Consider the following 19,186-nt stretch of genomic DNA (forward strand, 5'->3'; position numbering starts at 1 on the left):
GAGGCAGGTCCACACACACACACACACACACACACACACACACACACACACACACACACACACACACACACACACACACACACACACACACACACACACACACACACACACACACACACACACACACACACTCTGCCGGTCTGTCACCATATCCCACATGGGAGCAGCAGTGTTTGTGTGCAGCTCTGGGCAGAACGAGCACTCGCTGTTTTAGCTGCAGAACAAACTTTAACTTCTTTTATTATTTTGCATCGCGTTATTATTTCTGAAAGGTAATTCGACTTCAACGAGTCAGATTCTGGAATTTGGAATATTTCCCAGATTACATATCGATCTTGTATGAGACTGTCTAAAGGTAAGAAACCTGCTGAGCGTTGGTGGTCTGGAGTGTAGATAAAGAAGGCAGATCTCAGAAGGTGTTGATCTCACGGTTTGGTTTGGTTTGGTTTCTGCAGCTGTGTTTAAAATTCAATGCAAGACAAGCAGGAAGTTTGTAGTGGGACGGAGCACATGGGCTCATTTTTAGAGGACAATGCTTTACACAGATTGATGTTTGGCACAAAGGGTTTTAAATATTGGATTACAGTAATCAGGATTACTTTTTAAAATCTTATTCGACGGTGTTTTGCTGCTGATCTTTGACCTCCACTTGCAAAGTAAACAGGTTTGTTAGATTTGCTTTATATTCAGAAATCTACATCTTAAAGCAAATTAGATTGTGTTGCAAATTAGTCACGGGGAAAGGATTTTAATTTATGTGTAGGGGTGCATTTATAAATTGTGAACCTATCATTCCCCAAAGAAGCTTTCCACCATAAAAAAGTATGAGACTTCCATACAAAAATGAATGAAAACTTAGTTAAAATAGGGTTTCAAGCATGCGGCTTTGTAAACAACCACAGAAGAGGAGACAGGAACACTACCAGCTGCTTCTTGATAGTTTCCCTCCAGTTTCTCCAGGATCTGAACCAGTCTGATCATGTTTATATCCAGTAAATACATGTGTAAGCTTTGTAGGGCCATTCGTGTGCTTTCTGTGTTGCTACAAGACACTAAACTCCTTTCCTGCTCAAGAAATCAGCCTTTTTCTGCCCATTGGACTCCTCTGTTTACTTCCCGGACGTAGTGACATCACTGTACACCATCGCTCTAACACATTGTGCGTGATAGGCTAAGGGGACGGGACATCTCTAAATGGTTGACCAATCCCAACAGAGCCGGCCAGCTAACCAATCAGAGCAGACTGGGCTCTGGTTTCAGACAGATGGTGAAAAGAGGTGCTGCAGCACAGGCCATATGAGAAAACTTTCTCACCAGCACACATGTCCAGGTAGAGCAGAGTGTATTAGGGAATGAACTAAACACACACACACACACACACACACACACACACACTCACACACACACACACACACACACACACACACACACACACAAACACACAAACACACACACCTACAGCTTCATTAGAGGCGGGAGACTTCTGCATCTGCACATGTGGACGCAGCATGAGCTTCCAACAGAGTTCAAGTTGAATAAATGTCCGGTAGCAGAGCTCAGAACCGGCCGTGAACCAAACGTCATCCGAAAAGCCCCAAAGCTCGAAGTCCTTTTGCAGAAGCTATACCGCTTTGAGAAAAAAAACGCCCGTAACAAGTCTTTGTATCGTAGCAGCGGGTCTCGGCCGTCTTTGAAGCCGCTTAATTTAAATACTCCAGGGTGAGAAGCAGCGCGGAGTATTTGATCTCCAAGGTAAAACACGCTTCGCTGATGGGCCGCGGCGCAGGAGCTGAAGGTTATTAGATCCAATGGGTGCGGATGAGGCTGAGCTGTCGCTGCCGGTTTGCACGAGGCCGCTCTGAAGCCCTTGATGTCGGCAGTGATGCGGGTGAGCTGGGATTGGAGCTGAAGCCTGAGTCGACTTGCTTCAGATTGATTTCAGGCAATTAGAAACCCTGCTGGATGTATGGACTCGGTGATTGACAGCTCATGTCTTCGCGCTACGTGACCCGGGTGCGAGAAAATGTTTGATATTGAAAGATCAAGTGTGTAGGCCTATTATAGAGATGTGTGATTCTCAGTATTTTCTACATGGTGTTGTCAATTGATACGTCCATGCACACACACCTTAATCAAGAGTTGGCATGCATGCATACACACACTCACACACACTTTATGGTTTATATAGACACATGCTCTGGGCTAACAAGCCTTTCAAAGTTAATCAACTGTCAGGCGGTCAAATCCCTGAAGTTTTCCTCCTGATCTTGCTGTTATTACTGGTTTCATTTTAAACCTGTCACGGTTATTCACTTCCTGCAGGGGTTTTATATACAGATATCAACTTTAAAAACCATCATAACACATCATAACACGCTTTAATGTCCAAAATACTCATACTGCCTGTGCTGCAGCACCTCTTTTCACCCTCTGTCTGAAACCAGAGCACAGTCTGGCTGATTGGATCGCTAGCCAGTAGAAGCACGAGTGTTACATAGTGATGTCACCATCTTCAGGAAGTAAAGAAAGGAGTTCAATGCATATTTTTCAGCTGAGGAGAGATTATAGATTTAATTTGGCATATAGTCCAAAAATAATCTTAATAGAAAAATCGGGTCACCAAGACAGATACCGTCCTTCAGATAGAATTTAACACTGCTACACACACCCACACACACACACTCACACACTCACACACACAGCAGGGTCTCATTAGTTCCCTGCAGTCAGACCGGACTGAAGATCTTCTAACAAATGACTTCAGATGGAAACGACAGACTTGGTGTTAATTCAATCTGAAAGGCCCTCTGTTCTGTGTGTGTGTGTGTGTGTGTGTGTGTGTGTGTGTGTGGGTGTGTGTGGGTGTGTGTATGTGAGAGCATATAAAAGTGGATTGTTAATTATTGAAGCATCTGAAAGACATCCGTGACATTTTCACCGCTGTTTTAAAGAGACGTGACAGCGCTTTGATGACGAAATCGAGAGTGTGTGTGCTTCGTTTTTTGCTCGTTTTTTCCTAGATTTTCTTTACATACAGTATATCTACAGTATGTTTAACTTAACATGCGCTGGAGAGCGTGCTAACTGCACTCCTTCCTCTTGAGGCCGTTCCCGATCTCCCGGCGGAGGGTTTCTGATGAGGCGCCGTGTTCGGGGTGTGAGATGAAAGCGTGGCATGATAAAACACACACTGCTGCTGATATCCTAATTGAGAGCGATGTGATGAACTCCCAATGAAGTCTTCAGGGACGCACAAGGACAGAAACACGGTCAACATGTAGGAACCAGGCAGGAATCCTCTAAAGTTTAGTTTGAATCTCTGCTTTGGAGGATAGACAAAGCATTAGAGCAACACTCCTTTCTTACTTTAATTTAATGGAGGCAGAATCTCAAGAGATACTTAAATTAGACTCCACTGTTTGACAAATGAACATAGAATTCATTATACGTTCACATGGTTTAATACAGAAGCTGTTAGAGCAAGAACAAGAGCAAAACATCTAATTTTGCAGCAAAAAACCCCCACTGTTTTTGGCTGTGAGATTAGATAAAAATGTGACTACAGACTATAGATACGATGTGAGATTAAGCAACGGCTTGCAACTCAAACCAAGGAGGTTTAAAAAGTAAGGAAGCATCCACGATTCTACAGAGAGTTTATTTGATACATTCTGGCAATCAGTAACACTATTAGGCAGAGAGTAGTTACCTGTTGCAGCTGCATGTGTCCCAACAAATAGTACACTTAGTTTTGCTGAACTGAAGTCAGGCCCAGGCCCAGTTCCAAACCAAACCCATTCACCCTGGCAGTCCATGACTGAGTGAACTTGGTCTGGGGTCTCCCTCTCAGCTGAATGAGGCTGCTTATTTAGGGTGGAGCGTTCAGAACGAACTCTGTGGCAGAGACAACAGCTGACATAACTTCATAAACATGGGGTGGAATCAGCATCTGTTGAATAAAAACAACTATAATACTTCTTCGTTTGAGAAACTGCTTTTTGTTTTTAAATCCTATGCTTATGATTTTTTGCAAAAATGATTTCAAATATATAAAGATTTAAAAAAAGAAGTGCACATTTCTTCTCAACATCAGAATCTAGTGTATTGCCTGGCACGTAAACAATACATTAGTATTAGTGTGAGGTGGTGCCAACAATTTATGAAAGTAAGACGAAGAGAAGGTCAAAAATATCACGATTTAAAAACGGAAATATTTAAGAAAATATATTTAGCATTAGCCAAAAAAACAAGGACAAGTATTTACACCGTATTTAAATGTAAAAAAGAGACCCAAAAAAAGCAGAAATGTGCAACTTAATGTGGCAAACCCTCAACATGGACGTGCAAACGGTGTGAAGGTGGGTAGGGGGAGGATGTAGGGGTCGGTTTGGACTTGGGCCACTTAGCCCAGAGTGGGCTAACATCTGACAAAGTTCACAGCCAGGTGTGCCGACAGTCGTGACCCCTGAATACCGGACCCTGCGCTCCTACAGGAGTCATGGATCTGTGTATCTGTTCGATCGCTCCGTGCAGGCGGCGGCACCTGACCACTTACAGTCGTGACAAATGTATTCTGGAGCGGTGCTCAGCGGGTCACACTGTTAGCCAAGCTAGCATGAGCCACGCTGGCAGAGTGTGTGACCCACATTCTCACATGCCGGCGGGGTTTGAACCTCCCCTGCAGCAGAGAAAGGGAGGTGGGGGGTGTTGTGTTGTCCAGGCCGGTCTCCATGGAGCAGCTCAGTGACTCAGCGGGCAGTGGGGGGGGGGATATAAAGTATCTGTAGTCTGGTTCACCTGCTTTCATAAAGGTCGTCTAATTTTAGCCCGGATTAAATCTGTTCATCTGGAAAGCAGCATATTCATGGACAGTAAGAGACAGGTTCAACTTTCAAATTACTTTATGTAAAGTGCACAAGCTTCACTGTATCCTCACTGTTGTTTGTCATTGTTTTTGTTTATTTCCTTTTTAATGTGTTTTTAAGTCACTTTTTTGACCTTTTTTTATGATATTTTCGTACCGTTTTCCAACAACAAATACAAAGTATTTATCACATTTATCACAAAAAGTTGCAAAACTATTTTACAGATTGAATTTAAGAGCATTATAATACTCGCGTCTGAAAAGTGTGAAGTTCAGGATGAAGGTTGCATACAAAACATGATGCATTTCACTCGTAAATGATTGAAATAAAAAGCATTCTTTCTCCATTTCTTGGCAGTTCTAAGAATGCAAGGACTTAAAAGTGAACTTCAGCAAAACAAATCTTATTTAATTGGAATAATTCAACATTTTTTGCATGGATTTTAGAGCTGGAGTCATGATGTGGTTAGTCTAGCTTAGCTTAAATACTAGAAGCAGAGGAAACGGCATTCCTGGGTCTGTCAAAGATGACCCGATAGTTAATGCTTTTATCTTATTTTGTAAATCCACACATAGTTATTTGTGTGTTGTTTTCATTTCAATGCAAAGCTAGGCTACATATTGACTCAAAAATCAACCTTTTTTGCTATCTTCAGAGAGTCATTGAATGAAATGTTGAAACTTTGACTTTAATTTGATACTTTTTCTAGATTTGCTGTTTGTCTGGGTTTATATAGTTGTGTTTTTTGATCATCACTTTAAATAACAAGCTTTTAACTCATTAGGTGTTATGTTACTCCTCCTACCTCATCCATGTAAATAGAGTTGGAAGACATCGGGGTCTCTGAATACGATGCAACACAAAACCTGAACGTATAGGAAGAACTTACAGTGTTGAGGATATCTTCGCTGTGGAGTCCGTCTGGCTGTCTGTGTGTCTGTGTGGTTGCAGGCCTCTTAATTTAGTCCAGTAGTATCCTTGGGTAATATGTTTTTATGGAGACGCTGTTGATCCCCGACACACAAGTCATCCTCTCCATGTTTTTACATATAAACCTGGAAGTGAGCCCACATGAAACTGAGTCACGTTTAAAACGGGAGACTCAGCGCCATCAGTTCTGCTTTTCCCTGCAACTGAGAGGATCTCTTTGTTCTGCTTCTCATAGGTTGACTGTTTTAGGTGGGCCTTTATATGTGTGTGTTGTTCCTTATGAAGCCTCTGAAATCTGTTTTTGTACCATGTGATCTTTAGAATCTTTTGTGTGTGTTTGCTCGTGATTGTAGGACGTCTGTGAGGACATCTCGGATCATGTGGAGCAGATTCACGCCCTGCTGGAGACCGAGTTCTCCCTGAAGCTCCTCTCCTACTCCGTCAACATCATCGTAGACATCCGGTGAGTCTTCACGCAACACAATTAAGGAATACTTACTGTTCAAAGGGTTTTTATTATGCTATCATTTGGTTTTATTCCAGCACTGGCTCTGTCTTCTGTGAACTTTATAAAGCTTTTACATTTACATAGTTTGTTCCCTGTCACTGTTGCTGTCTTATATGGATCAATCATTTATTCTAGAAGAAAACACAGATTATAACTTAGTCTGTTATTCTTTTGTGCACTTATGAGTATTCAAGTCTCTCACAAGTTATGAATCATATATTCAGAGGGTTGCAAAGCTTTTCCTACACCTCTATAACTGTATATTACACCAAAAAGGGAATTTAAAAGAACTGGGACTGCGAATGCATGCAAATAAAAATGTTAAAAAGCGCTAAGAAACTAATAAAAACATTTAGGATACAAATAATATTGTTGTGCTGCAGAGGAGAGGTCAGAAAAATGTAATAGAACATAAACAAAAAACTCAAAGAGTCATCTTTAAAGACTGGAGATCCTTAAAACTCACATTCAAAGTCAGGTTGGATATGATTTGTATTTATTTGTATTTATTCAAACTCGTGCACGTTGTGAATCTGCTCTCTCTCTGTGTCTGCAGGACGGTGCAGCTGCTGTGGCACCAGCTCCGAGTCTCCGTCCTGGTCCTGAAGGAGCGTCTGCTGCAGGGCCTGCAGGACTCCAACGGAAACTTCACCCGGCAGACCGACATCCTGCAGGCCTTCAGCCAGGACCAGCACCAGGTCATTACGCACACACACACACACACACACACACACACACACACACACACACACACACACACACACACACACACACACACACACACACACACACACACACACACACACACACACACACACACACACACACACACACACACACACACACACACACAGTGAGGGTGTTAACACAGTAGATGATAACGTGGTTGATTCTTCCTCTCCAGACTCGCCTGGACGCTCTGACTGAGGTGGACGACTGCGGTCAGCTGACCATCCGCTGCAGCCAGGACTACTTCTCTTTAGACTGCGGCATCACTGCCTTCGAGTTGAGCGACTACAGCCCAGGAGACGAGTCCGAGGCGAGGGAAGCCGAGGTGGAGGGCGAGGACGCCGCTCAGGAGCCCGAAACAACTCAAGTCCCACATCCAGACCCAGAGGAGGAGGAGAGTCTCTGCCTCTCAAACCACAAACTCCACAACAGTTTACCTGAACTCGCCAATCCCGCTGACTCGACAAACCACAACTTACCCACAATGCAGTGCAATGAGAGTGCAAAGCGCCCCCTGCAGGGTGTGAGCCACAGCACTGAGGTGTCCCCCACACGGCCGTCGCTCCCCAAGAGAGCCGCTCTCTTCTCAGACGGAGGAACCAGGGGGGAGGACTCCTGGGGAGGGGTGGGGAGCATTAGTACGATCTCTGGGCTCCAGTTCCAGGCCGAGCTGAGTCAGAGCACCCCCTCCCTCATGGATCCACCGGACCGCTCCAAGTTCTGGCTGGAGCTGGACTCGGTTTATCCAGAGAATGTTTCACAGTCCTACGAGAGTCTGCAGGTCTGTGTACTCCTTTCCTTTTTCATAATGATATTTAAATATAATACCAGAGTAAATCACAAACTGTGTGCAAACGTTTGCTAGACACGTGTTTATGTTTTGCTTTTTTGTCATTCAATAAACTGCTGTAAGGAAAGTAATATATATACAGCATGTATTTAATTAATTAATTTTTTATTAAATATAGCAAAACAATGATTTTACCTCAACTTTAGAACTTTATGTCGAGTTTTTCACCATTTATTGAAGAATATGCTCTTTGAATATAAAAGAAAATATGCTTTTTTTTCGCCAATTTGGAAAAAGCATTGCACTGATTGTCACTGAGATCACATTGTTTTATATATTTAAAATACACAGGTATTTTAGTATTTGGCACCCTCTCCATACCAAAAAAGGGGATTTCAGAGACTGAACTGATGTTCCTGAAATAAACTTGAAAGAATGTTAAATACGAAAGGACTTTTGTGGTTTAGGAAAATAGAAAATATCATAAAAAAAAAGGAAATGCAAAGTTATTTTGGAAAAAGCTTGTTCTCCCACTAGATAGCTCAGTAACTGAACAACAATACACCCAGGGTTCAAACAGGCTACTTTAGCTAACAGTACAATCAGCTCTGGGTATTTAAGCATGCTTATTAATCAACCGATGTATTTATTTATTAAAATTCCATTAAACCAAAACAACGTCCCTCAACTTTATCTAAATCCTCCTTTAACTCAACAGATCATGAACGGACGAAACCTCCAGAGAAACCGTCTGAGCTCCAGACAGGGAGGGCGCTCTCAGAGACAGATACCCGACCAGAGGAGTTCATATGGGGCCAGAACAACCGTCGACGGCCCCCCGCCTCCCAAACACCCGGCGTCTCAGGGTGAAATATCCAAACAAAATGAGAGGACGCAGATGGAGGCACGTGCACACAACGAGGGGGACTCTGACTCCTCGCTGCCCTCCCCCATGAGGGAGCAGTTCCTCTCCTCAGACATGGAGGCGTCCGGAGAGGAGTCGGACCCCCGGCCGCGGCCCGGCAAGACAGCGGTGTGGATCGTGAAGCGCCATGGGCAGAAGGTGAGCGCTTATTTGTTTTGTCGAGCAGTTTGGAGAGAGACGGTTGTGTTAAAGTCATTCTGGACTCAAGACAGGAGAAACTTTTTGCAAACTTTGTCTGCGGAACTATCTGCAACCGACCATCAGGGGCCTCATTTATCAAACTGTGGAGGAGGATGCAAATGTGTGCAGGGAAAACTAAAATAGTAAAACCCTAAAAAGCTGTATGCACTTAAAACATATGCACATTACAAAGATCATATTCCTCCCACAACACACACTCATCCATAGATGCTCAATGCACATCACCTATAAATATTGATGCACTGTACACGCCTTTCTGTGTCTCTGTATGCACCACTTCTGCCAAAGCAGATTCCCTGTATGTTTTAGTAACCTACTTAGTTATAAAACAGATTCTGAAACCAAAACAAACTCAACACTCGTCATAAACAATAAACACTTGATTTGACTTTTAAAATATAAAAATATGGCAAGTAAAAAGAGGAGTAGTTGGTCAGATATTTCCCAGTATTGAACGATTTGATTATAAAATAAAAGACATCGGCATTTTGTTTGTTATGTTATTTCTTTCTCTTTTAAATCTGTACAAACAACACCTGTTGCATCCACTCTGGGAGAGGTATGCCTCCTCTGTTTTCTTGCATTACTCTTTGATTGTGGGTTTTCTTTCTCCCCTGAGAGGGTCTAAGAACAGTGGATGCTGTGACACTCTAAAGCCCCCAAAGAATCACTCATTGAGATTGAAAGCGTACAGAAAAATCCACATTTTAGTTAAGATGATACAGTATATGCCATATAAAATGATGTATATCCTCCCCAGGAGACCCAGGTGTCAGCAGGAGTCGACCCACAGAGAGAGCACTGGTACGGGTCAGAGGAGTTCCTGGCCCTCCCCGCTCAGCTCAAGAAGACGGAGATGCTAGCCATGAAGCTGGAGAGTCTGGCTCACTCCATCCCAACGGTCAGTCAACGAGAGGATCAATTAGGTTCAGCAAATATGGAGCACATGCACAGAGTTAATGAACACTATATTCTACTTTGCACATGAATATATGATAAAGAAACAAGACCCCATGATTGCTTTTCTTTGTTGAATCTCTTACTTTGTCTGCAGAGGCCCGGTGGTGGTGACTCTTCCCAGGATGCGTTGCAGGATGTGGATGACTGGGATTTGACGGAGCTCAACCAGGACTGGGAGGTGGGGGAGAGCGAGGACGAGATGCCTTCTCTTCTGCCACCGCTGGTATGTAGCACAGCATTTATCTTTTGTTCTCGTTTCATTTAAAGTTGCAAAAACTGCAATTACTTTATTTTTCTCACTGTGTTTTCCCGCCTTCAGCTCCCCTACAGACGGAACCTGGTCAGACGCTTTAGCTCCACCTCCTCCAGCGATTTTGCCCCCTCATTGGACGAGAGCATCGAGTCTGGTCCTCTGAGCGACCTGCAATCCGAAGTGGACGACGGCCGGAGATCTACGGATCGCCGCCTGCAGCTGACGGCGCCCCCGCTGGACACGCGTGGAGGTGCGTCCCTGGTGCAGCGGCTGCTGCAGGACATCCAGAACCAGGACAAAGACCCGGCCGTCTGGAAGAAAATCGAGGTACGGAGAGTTTTTTCTTTTCTGTCTCTCTGTGTCCTTGCTTTGTGATGTCTGTCAGTGCTTTTGGTATATTCTTTCTCAACCGTCAAAGGCGTGCTGAAGGTTGATGTAATTTAAAGTGTAATCATTTCTTCTGGCACACGTGGAGGTTTTGAAAAAGAATCAAAAATCCCTCCAAAGTGAATGAACCTAAAATCATTACAGACATTTCCCTCCAGATAATTGAATGTCTGTAAAGTCACTCCTATGTTGGGTTACACAATGGCGATTGGGCCAACTCATAAAATGATCACAGTATTTATATATTTTCAGAATAATACACTGTCTGTCATTACCAGGAGGAAATCTGTATTAAAATACTGCAAATGCAAACCTAATATTTCGTCCTCCTGCAGCGTGCATTGAAAGTATTTACCTGGTGAAACAAAAGTTGACTTTTACTATGAAGTAGTCACAGGACATGCAATGTGTTTAGCACGCTATCTCTTTCATTAAGCAGAAATTGCATCCTCAAAACAAGATATTTTTGACAGCGGATCTGTTTAAATTACTACAGCGAGTTATGGAAGAGTGAAATGCAACCACACTGAATATATCACAGTTTTTATACGGCATAATACATCCATTTTTCATAAATTACTAAAATGATCTCTGAAAGTTTATATTAAACACTTTTTTGTAAAGAAAATCTTTACAAAATAAGGAATTGATTGAGTTTGTGGAATATAATCTGTAGGCCGGGACTTCACTGCAGCACCACTGTACGTCATTTGGTATTTTCACATATTTTGCCTTTGCCAAATTTTGTACTTACTGGGATTTAGAAACTAAACCAGTCCATATTTCGATTTCCAAGGACATTTTACTTAATTGTGCTGCTCTATAGGAAGCACTTGTTTCAAATCTTCCAAATAAATCTGTGTTTAGTGCTGGTAGGGAGCTGATGAGTGTCTCCTGTGTCAAAGTGTCACTCCCACGATGCACTGGACCTCCAACACGGCTGTCAGAAGGTGCATTTCATTTACTTGAAACCCCCGTACCCGAACACCTGTTTCAGTTAGCATTAGCATGTTGCTGCTGCAGAACCACGAGTCAAATCCCTCACACACCCAGAATCCCCACCACACTGTTCCGTCCGTCACCGCTGCACCACCGCTGATGGATTGGAGGGCTGGTATTGGATGGTCCCGTGGCCCCGTTAATTCATCACCCCCCCTCTAAAGGTCACGTTTGATTGGCAGGCGGATTATTGATGAGGCTGCCCGGTGAACTAATCAGTCATATCTGTCATATTGAATATGGCGAAATGTCAATAGCTCTGGGGATCCGCTCTCCTCGTTTAATTAGCGCTATAAAGAAGCCGCGCCGCCTCCTCTAATTCCTTTTATTGTTTTATTTTATTCAGTTTTATTTCACTCCCTCTGTCCTTTTTATGGTCTTAATATTCTAATTCCTGGTATTCTTCTTCTCCCACGGCAACATTTTACATCCCAGTTTTCCCCACGGGGGGGGGGGGTCGATGAAGTTCAGCGTATCCATCTTATCTGGTGTTCTCGGGGTCAGTGACAGAATCAGGCCGCTGTAATAAGATTATCAGGGCGGACGGACGGACGGGGGGAGGGATGTGCCACGATCAATCTGCGGATCTGTGAGCCAACGTCCTTGGAGTGGGGTGAGGCGTGACCCTGGGAGGTCGGGAGTTTGATCCCCTCATCAAAACTCAGCCTCCATATTGCCAAATTCAAATCGTATCGTCCACATTAATATTCATTATTAATAACGATTTGACTGATGAAATGTCAAAGCTGTCTTCGGTTCCTCCTCTGTTCTTCTCGGTGCTTTAGCGCTGTCCAAATATTTTGATCCCTTTCTTTAAATCGGACTTATGGAAGTTCATGTGGGGAATCTAATCGGACTTAATGATTTCATTACACGTGGACTGTCCACTTCCTCTTCCTGTTCCTTTATCAAAGCTTTGTAGCGATATTTTTAAACCCAATATAGTGTATTTTATTGCTCCTTTTTTCCAATTAATGTTCCAGAACATTCGTACTAGCGCTCCAACTCATTGTACGTGATAAGGCTAAGGGGCGAAACATCTCTAAGCAGGTGGACCAATCACAACAGAGCTGGCCAGCTAACCAATCAGAGTAGACTGGGCTCTGGTTTCAGACAGAGGGTAAAAAGAGGTGCTGCAGCACAGGCACTTTTTTTTCTGTGTTAAAGAATGATTTGATACCTGGATGTTGTTCAGACAAATAAGAAAAATGGCACCTATTTTGATTTATTCTACTGAAACCAAATGCAACAGATTTCCTCCTGCAGATATGAGATGATGCTCCACTTGAATCAAATACGCTCCACACCAACAACAACCGAGTCCTTCTCCCCCGAGGAGATGACACTTCCTGGACAGATCTGATTCATTTCTGCTCCAACACTGATCTCTCTTCCCTGAAGGAGGATTTTTACCGGTTTCATTTTATTCTCCTCCGTTGTATTCAGTGGAGACTCTCAGCGGAGAGGCAGAATGTCATCCTCCACACAGACACTCTTCTTCTCCTCTCTTCACTTCCTCAATTAGGCAGCTCATCCATCGCCATGATTACATGCTGCTAATTAAGCAGCTAATCAGCTAATTACCCAGGAGCAGAGAGGAACGACGAGTGTGTATGTGTGTGTGAGTGTGTGGTTAACACAATGTGTCATGTGCGAGCCAGCAGAGCATCATTCACGGTAGGTTTTATGCGTTTTGTTTCATATTTCAGGAGGCTTGTTCTCCTGAACTGTGTGTTTATTTCCCTAAATCCTTTTTACAAGATGGCAATGAAAGCGTCTTGTCAGCTCAGCTGCTCAGGATCTGTAACCTGCATCCATATAGATTAACTCCAAACTTAATACTTTACTTTTTGCATTGTTCTGGGGCCCACATGAGCACAGAGCTGAAACACTGAGAGCCGGAGGGGTGTGTGAATGATTCAGGGGAAGCAGAACGTGGCGGGATTTAAGATATGTTTTGTGTCTGAGACGTTCAGGGCACGCCGAGAGGGCAAGGGCAGATTTCTTAGAGCATAAAGCTAATCAGAAAAGATTGTAGTTGGTGCCCAGATCTGTTTCTGCTGCTGGTGATGCCTCACGCTGTTGCTACTGCCAGATGTCTCATTTTACAAATTAGGAAAAATACTATTTACTAAGAAAACTAGTTTTTTCACGTCTCCATATTTTAATGTTCAGAAAGCTCTTTATTTTTCTCATACTGCCTGTGCTACAACACCTCTTTTCACCCTCTGTCTGAAACCAGAGCCCAGTCTGCTCTGATTGGTCAGTTTAGAGATGTCCCGCCCCTTTGCCTATCACGTAAAATGTGTTGGAGTGCTAACCAATAGAAGCGTGAGTGTTACATAATGATGTCATTACTTTCTGGAAGTAAACAAAGGATATCTAACTAGGCAGATGGTTTGGGTTTTATCCAACCAGGTCTTTAGGTATCCATATTTTACATTTGATCATTTGTTTTGTTGGATAATTTACTAACCTTAATTCCAAAATAACAGTTTTAACAGGAAAGTGTTTGGAAGACAACTACATTGTAAACCGTACGTCCTGTGGATCATTTAGACTTATTTTAAAGTCTTTAAACTCTGCCAATGAAATGCAGTTTACATTGATTATATTTGGAGCCATTCAAAAGCTTTGTAGGCTGTTTTAGGAATAAGGACTTCTCCTGAAATGGACATTTTTGTGGCCATTAAATGCTTTCAAACTCAGGCGGCGGCTGATCAGTAAGAGCTAAATTCCCCTCCTAAACATTCAGTGTCTGACTCACTACTTAAATTACCTTTTGCAAAACAAACACATTCATTCTGTGTCAAGTTCCCCTTGTTCTTTCTACTTTTCCTTTCTGTTTCTTGGTTCTTCACACTGCTTCTTTCTGTTGGACATGAATATTTTACGCCAGACTTCGTCTCCCCTCTTGACCTTGAATCATCTGCGTCCACCTCACGTAAAGCCTCCTCTTGTCCTGAGAAATCTTATGAGGCCGACGGCAGAAATATACAAACCCACAAACCCCCGCGCTCCTAATTGAGCTGTATGCGCCGTGGCTCCTGAAGTGCATTAAATCAGGAAACAAAACTCCAGAAAGAAAAAGCAGACAGAGAAACAAGTCCGTTAGATGAGCGTCCTCCATGTCATGTGTGTGTGCTGTCTAGCGTCCTCACTGTGAGGTGTGTGTGTGTGTCTGGCAGCTCTGCGGCACGCCGGCCTATCTGCGATCAGTGGGAGACAGACACACAACACACTCGGATCAACACTCGTCTGATTGTGCCGGCGGGGGGGCCTGGGACGCCCACCGACAGCAGAGAGGAAAATAAGAGACGGGAGGAAGAGGGGGTGTTATTATCTTGTTTTGTGTTTCTATAGATAAACAGGTAATGCTGAGAGAGTCCAAACTCTGAGTCTTGGAAAACTTTCTGAACTTTTGACCCGCTCCTTTCTTTCTCTTTCAGTTTCTTTGAATGATTCCTTTCCTTTCTGTCAAACCGCGAGGGGTTAAATACAGCAACAAAAACACTTTGATGCGCTCAAACAAAACCGCTCAACTCCTCTGTGTTCATTCGACCATTTATTGCAAACTCAGGCAAAGAAATACACTCCAGTCCCAGCAGTGGAAGTGAGCTTGTGATGGATATCGTGGTGGAAATTGCGGAGAAATTGGGCTAGATATTGTCGTTTAAAATTCCGGTCGACAAAACATTTTACTTCCCTGACAACATGTTTGATGAGGGGTTTTGGGAGTGGGTTGAATACATTTTTATATTGGAGATGAATTTAAAATATTGCAATTGGTATCCAAATATCCACAGCGATTTATCTCAGAGATACCATCATGCAGGCGTGCAGACATGCCTCTTGTGCACATATTCATTGGTTAGAAGTAAACATTGTGATTGACAGCTCTATCCCCACGGCACCTAACATCTGTTGGTGGAGGGGTCTCCCGGGGACTTTCTCAGGGAGGCACTCAGGTGTGTGACAGGCGGCCTCGTCTCTCTTTCTCTACATCCTTCATCTTTTCATCACCTTCTTTATACCTTCTTTCCTTCCTTCCTTCCTTCCTTCCTTCCTTCCTTCCTTCCTTCCTTCCTTCCTTCCTTCCTTCCTTCCTTCCTTCCTTCCTTCCTTCCTTCCTTCCTTCCTTCCTTCCTTCCTCCCTTCCTTCCTCCTTCCTTCCTTCCTTCCTTCCTTCCTTCCTTCCTTCCTTCCTTCTTCCTTCCTTTATTTCTTCTATCTTTTTCTCTCCTTCCTTTGTTTCTTGTGGACTTCCTTGCTTGTTATCGTGTTTAAGTTTCAAGGTAATAAATAAATAAATAAAAACCAGGAATAATAATTTTTAAAAAAGCTGAAAATATAAATCTGGTCGTAGGAAGCTGCCTCGTGTCGCCCAGCATAGTTCCATATTTTCTTTAATAACATATTTTAATACACTTATAATCAAACTTTCATCCCCTTGAGTTCTTTAACTCCGGCCGAGCAGTGTCCAATGTTTAGCGTGACATGTCCACACAGTCAGGCTAATAACTTCCTGCTGTGGAAATGAGTTTATGAGAAAGAAGCAGGCCTTACCAGGTGCTCCAATCCTCAGAAAATGGTTAGCATTTTCCATCAAAACCAGCTCATTCTGTTAGCCTAAAGCAATTAATTAGCTTGCAGCTATAAGCGCTAGTGATATGTTTGAGTTACAGCAGACGACCTGGACCTGAATATGCTCTTAGTTGGTCCTTGCAAACTTCAAGTTGATGTAAAGGTACAGATGTTTTCAGTCTCATAAGCATAATAAATAACAAAAACTGTCTTAAAAAGTTTTTTAAAAAGCCTCATTAATTGGAGTTAATTGCTCATGATTTCACCCTCTGTCTGAAACCATTAGCCAAGTCTGCTCTGACAGGTTGAGATGTCCCGCCCCTTAGCCTATCACCTACAATGTGTTGGAGCATTAGCCAATTGAAGCCATAATGGTTCTTAAGTAAACAAAGGAGTCCAATGGAGGCGTTTCAGGCCCGGGGGAGTGTGTGGAGGGATCACAGGGATTTTAGTCTTTGCAGCCCATTTACATGCACTGAAACCTATAACACACAACAGGAAATGGCTGGTCTCTTAAACACGTGCAGTAAAATAAAGTAAAAGCCTTGCTGCTCTCCCCTCACCTGCAGCCCAGCAGCACTTACATATTTCACATTGCGCTCACAAGAGTCCGACCTCTTGCCGTTGACGTGTTAATCGTGGAGGCTGAACGCGATCCGTCAGGACTCGGAGTCCGGAGCGATGATCGTCGTCTTGATTCAGAAAAGCTCCGTCAGCCTAGCGGTAATTACCCCGCGGTGAAGAGGAGATGAAGCAGATATATCAGAGGGTCCCAGCAGGCCCGTCGGCCCTCAGGAGCCTTGCTGCTTTACAGACATCAAAGCAGTGCATGCTGGTCCATATCCAAACCAACGCCGCTGTTCCTCTTCCTCATGTTTAACCTCTCCTCTCCTCTCATGTTCTCAGAGTCTGAATAATTGTCCTCATTTTGTCTCAATCTGTTCCTCTCTTCACTTTCCTCTCCTCTTCTTTCCTTTCCTTTCCTTTCCTTTCCTTTCCTTTCCTTTCCTTTCCTTTCCTTTCCTCTTCTTTCCTTTCCTTTCATCTTCTTTCCTTTCCTTTCCTTTCCTTTCCTTTCCTTTCTCTCTCTTTCCTTGTCTTTGCTTTCCTTTCCTCTGTTCCCGTCCTTGTTCTTTCCTTCTCCTTTGATCTCCTTTCCTTTTTCTCCAACCTTTCTTCTCCTTTAATCTTTACATCCCTGACTTTCTTTATCCTTCTTCGTATGTTGTATTTCCTTTCCTCTCCTCCAACTTTCGGTCCTTTCTTATTACCTTCTCTCCTTTCCTTCTCCTCGTTTAACATCCTTTTTCTCTACCTTTCCTTGCCTCATCTTCCCCCTCTTCATCCTGCACCTCCTCCTCTCTCCTCCTCTTCACCTCTCATCAATACTTTTGATTTCCATCTCTCCCCCATAACGAGTGGCAGAAAGATGGACGGAATAATATCGATGTGTTTTTTCTTTTTTGCTTCATTTTTTTAAGGGTCATGGTTGTAATTAACATACTGCCGCTCAATCGGTCAAGGTTTCCATCTCACACACACACACTTTATTACAAACACACACACCGTTGAAGCTTATACAGTGCACACACAGCATACAAAGATACACACACACACACACACACACACACATACAGATTCGATACAGCGATTTGCAGGTGAGGTGAAAGGATGGATGCACACATGTGGCAAGTAATTTCCATCAGATTTACCTCCTCGCCGCGGCCTCTTTCACTCCGCCATTAGTTTCCCAGATAGCTTTCGGTGAGAGATATGAAAACAACAGCGGATGTATAAAATATTAGTGTTGTCTCCTTGATGATCTGCAGTCACAGTTACACTTGTTATTCAGATGAGATGTTTGAGGCCTGACTGGAAAGAATGAATTTCAGAGCGCTCGCGATGCCGCACGTCTTCACTTTTATGTAAATGCCTTTTTCTCCGCGTCTCTATGAGCTGCTCTTTGGAGCTTGGATTGTATCCGGTTACATCCTGGGTGTATCTCCACGCTGACCTTTATGCCGTTTTGTTCATGATGTTTTTCTCCGAGGAGGAAGCTCCGACTGAACCCACAGACTGCTGAAATACATACTGAGATTTATTTTATATCTTTTGTTACTTTACATTATTTAAAACACGTGTAAAACCGCGAGTACAAGATCTATTGACATTTGGATTTCATTTGAATGTTATTTTTTATATTCTTTAATATCTCCCTGAATTAGTAAGGGCTTGAATGCCCAATATTTCCAGATGTTTCATAATTTAAATTTCTTTAAAAAAAATACATTAATTTTAATATTTTATTATATTTTTTAAATATTTAATTAATGTTTTTTATAAATACTCAATATATTAGTTTGATGTATTTTCCATTTTTTATTTATTTAATCTATATTTTGTATTTTTATTTAAACATTTAATTTAATTTAAATTTAAAATAATTGTATGTTTAATTTTGTCTTTTATTTTCAATTGTTTTACATTTGTTATGAATAAATAAATACATTTGAAATATTATATTAAAGAACTGCAAAACATCTGATGAAAAACAGTTGTCATCTCAGATAATATTAGATTACCTTTAATGTTTTGTATTCCTATTGGACGTTTTAACCTGCAGTTGTTTCCACAGTAAAGAATCAGGCTGTATGTGTAAAGACAAAAAAAACCCTGCTTCTATTAAACATCTTTAATCTTTCCCCTCTCTTTTGTCTACAAAATAACTTTAAACACTTTTGACTTTCCATCTGATCGTCTCTTCAAGTGTGAACGCCTCTCACCTCTGCTTCTCTTTAAAGCGCGACAGTTTAAACTCTTATTTCTGTCCGTCTTTCATCTCCTTCACCTCCATCTCTCCTTCAGCACTGAAGCTCTAACTCCTCCTTTAATCTGTCTCCTCTGCTCCTCTTCAGCAGTGAAGTGGGTTTAACGGCAGGAATCAATAGTGGATCAGATACCAGATTCTCCTGATCTCCTGGTTATTCCTCCCAACATTTTAGAGCAAAAAGAAGTCAGGAATTCTACCTCATGGGTTTCTCTTTCACAATTAACA

General features: G+C 42.6%; 1 protein-coding gene across 1 annotated transcript in view; it reads left to right on the plus strand.

The window, feature by feature from the left end:
- Positions 1 to 19,186, plus strand: part of akap6 (A kinase (PRKA) anchor protein 6) — a 136,873-nt gene that overhangs the window by 7,907 nt on the left and 109,780 nt on the right. Inside the window, 7 exon segments of the mRNA XM_063908026.1 lie at positions 6,149 to 6,258; positions 6,860 to 7,001; positions 7,208 to 7,813; positions 8,541 to 8,885; positions 9,709 to 9,849; positions 10,003 to 10,131; positions 10,228 to 10,488. Of these exon segments, the coding sequence (XP_063764096.1) occupies positions 6,149 to 6,258; positions 6,860 to 7,001; positions 7,208 to 7,813; positions 8,541 to 8,885; positions 9,709 to 9,849; positions 10,003 to 10,131; positions 10,228 to 10,488 (1,734 nt within the window).

Source organism: Eleginops maclovinus, chromosome 19, assembly GCF_036324505.1.
Source record: "Eleginops maclovinus isolate JMC-PN-2008 ecotype Puerto Natales chromosome 19, JC_Emac_rtc_rv5, whole genome shotgun sequence".
Taxonomy (NCBI): Eukaryota; Metazoa; Chordata; class Actinopteri; order Perciformes; family Eleginopidae; genus Eleginops; species Eleginops maclovinus.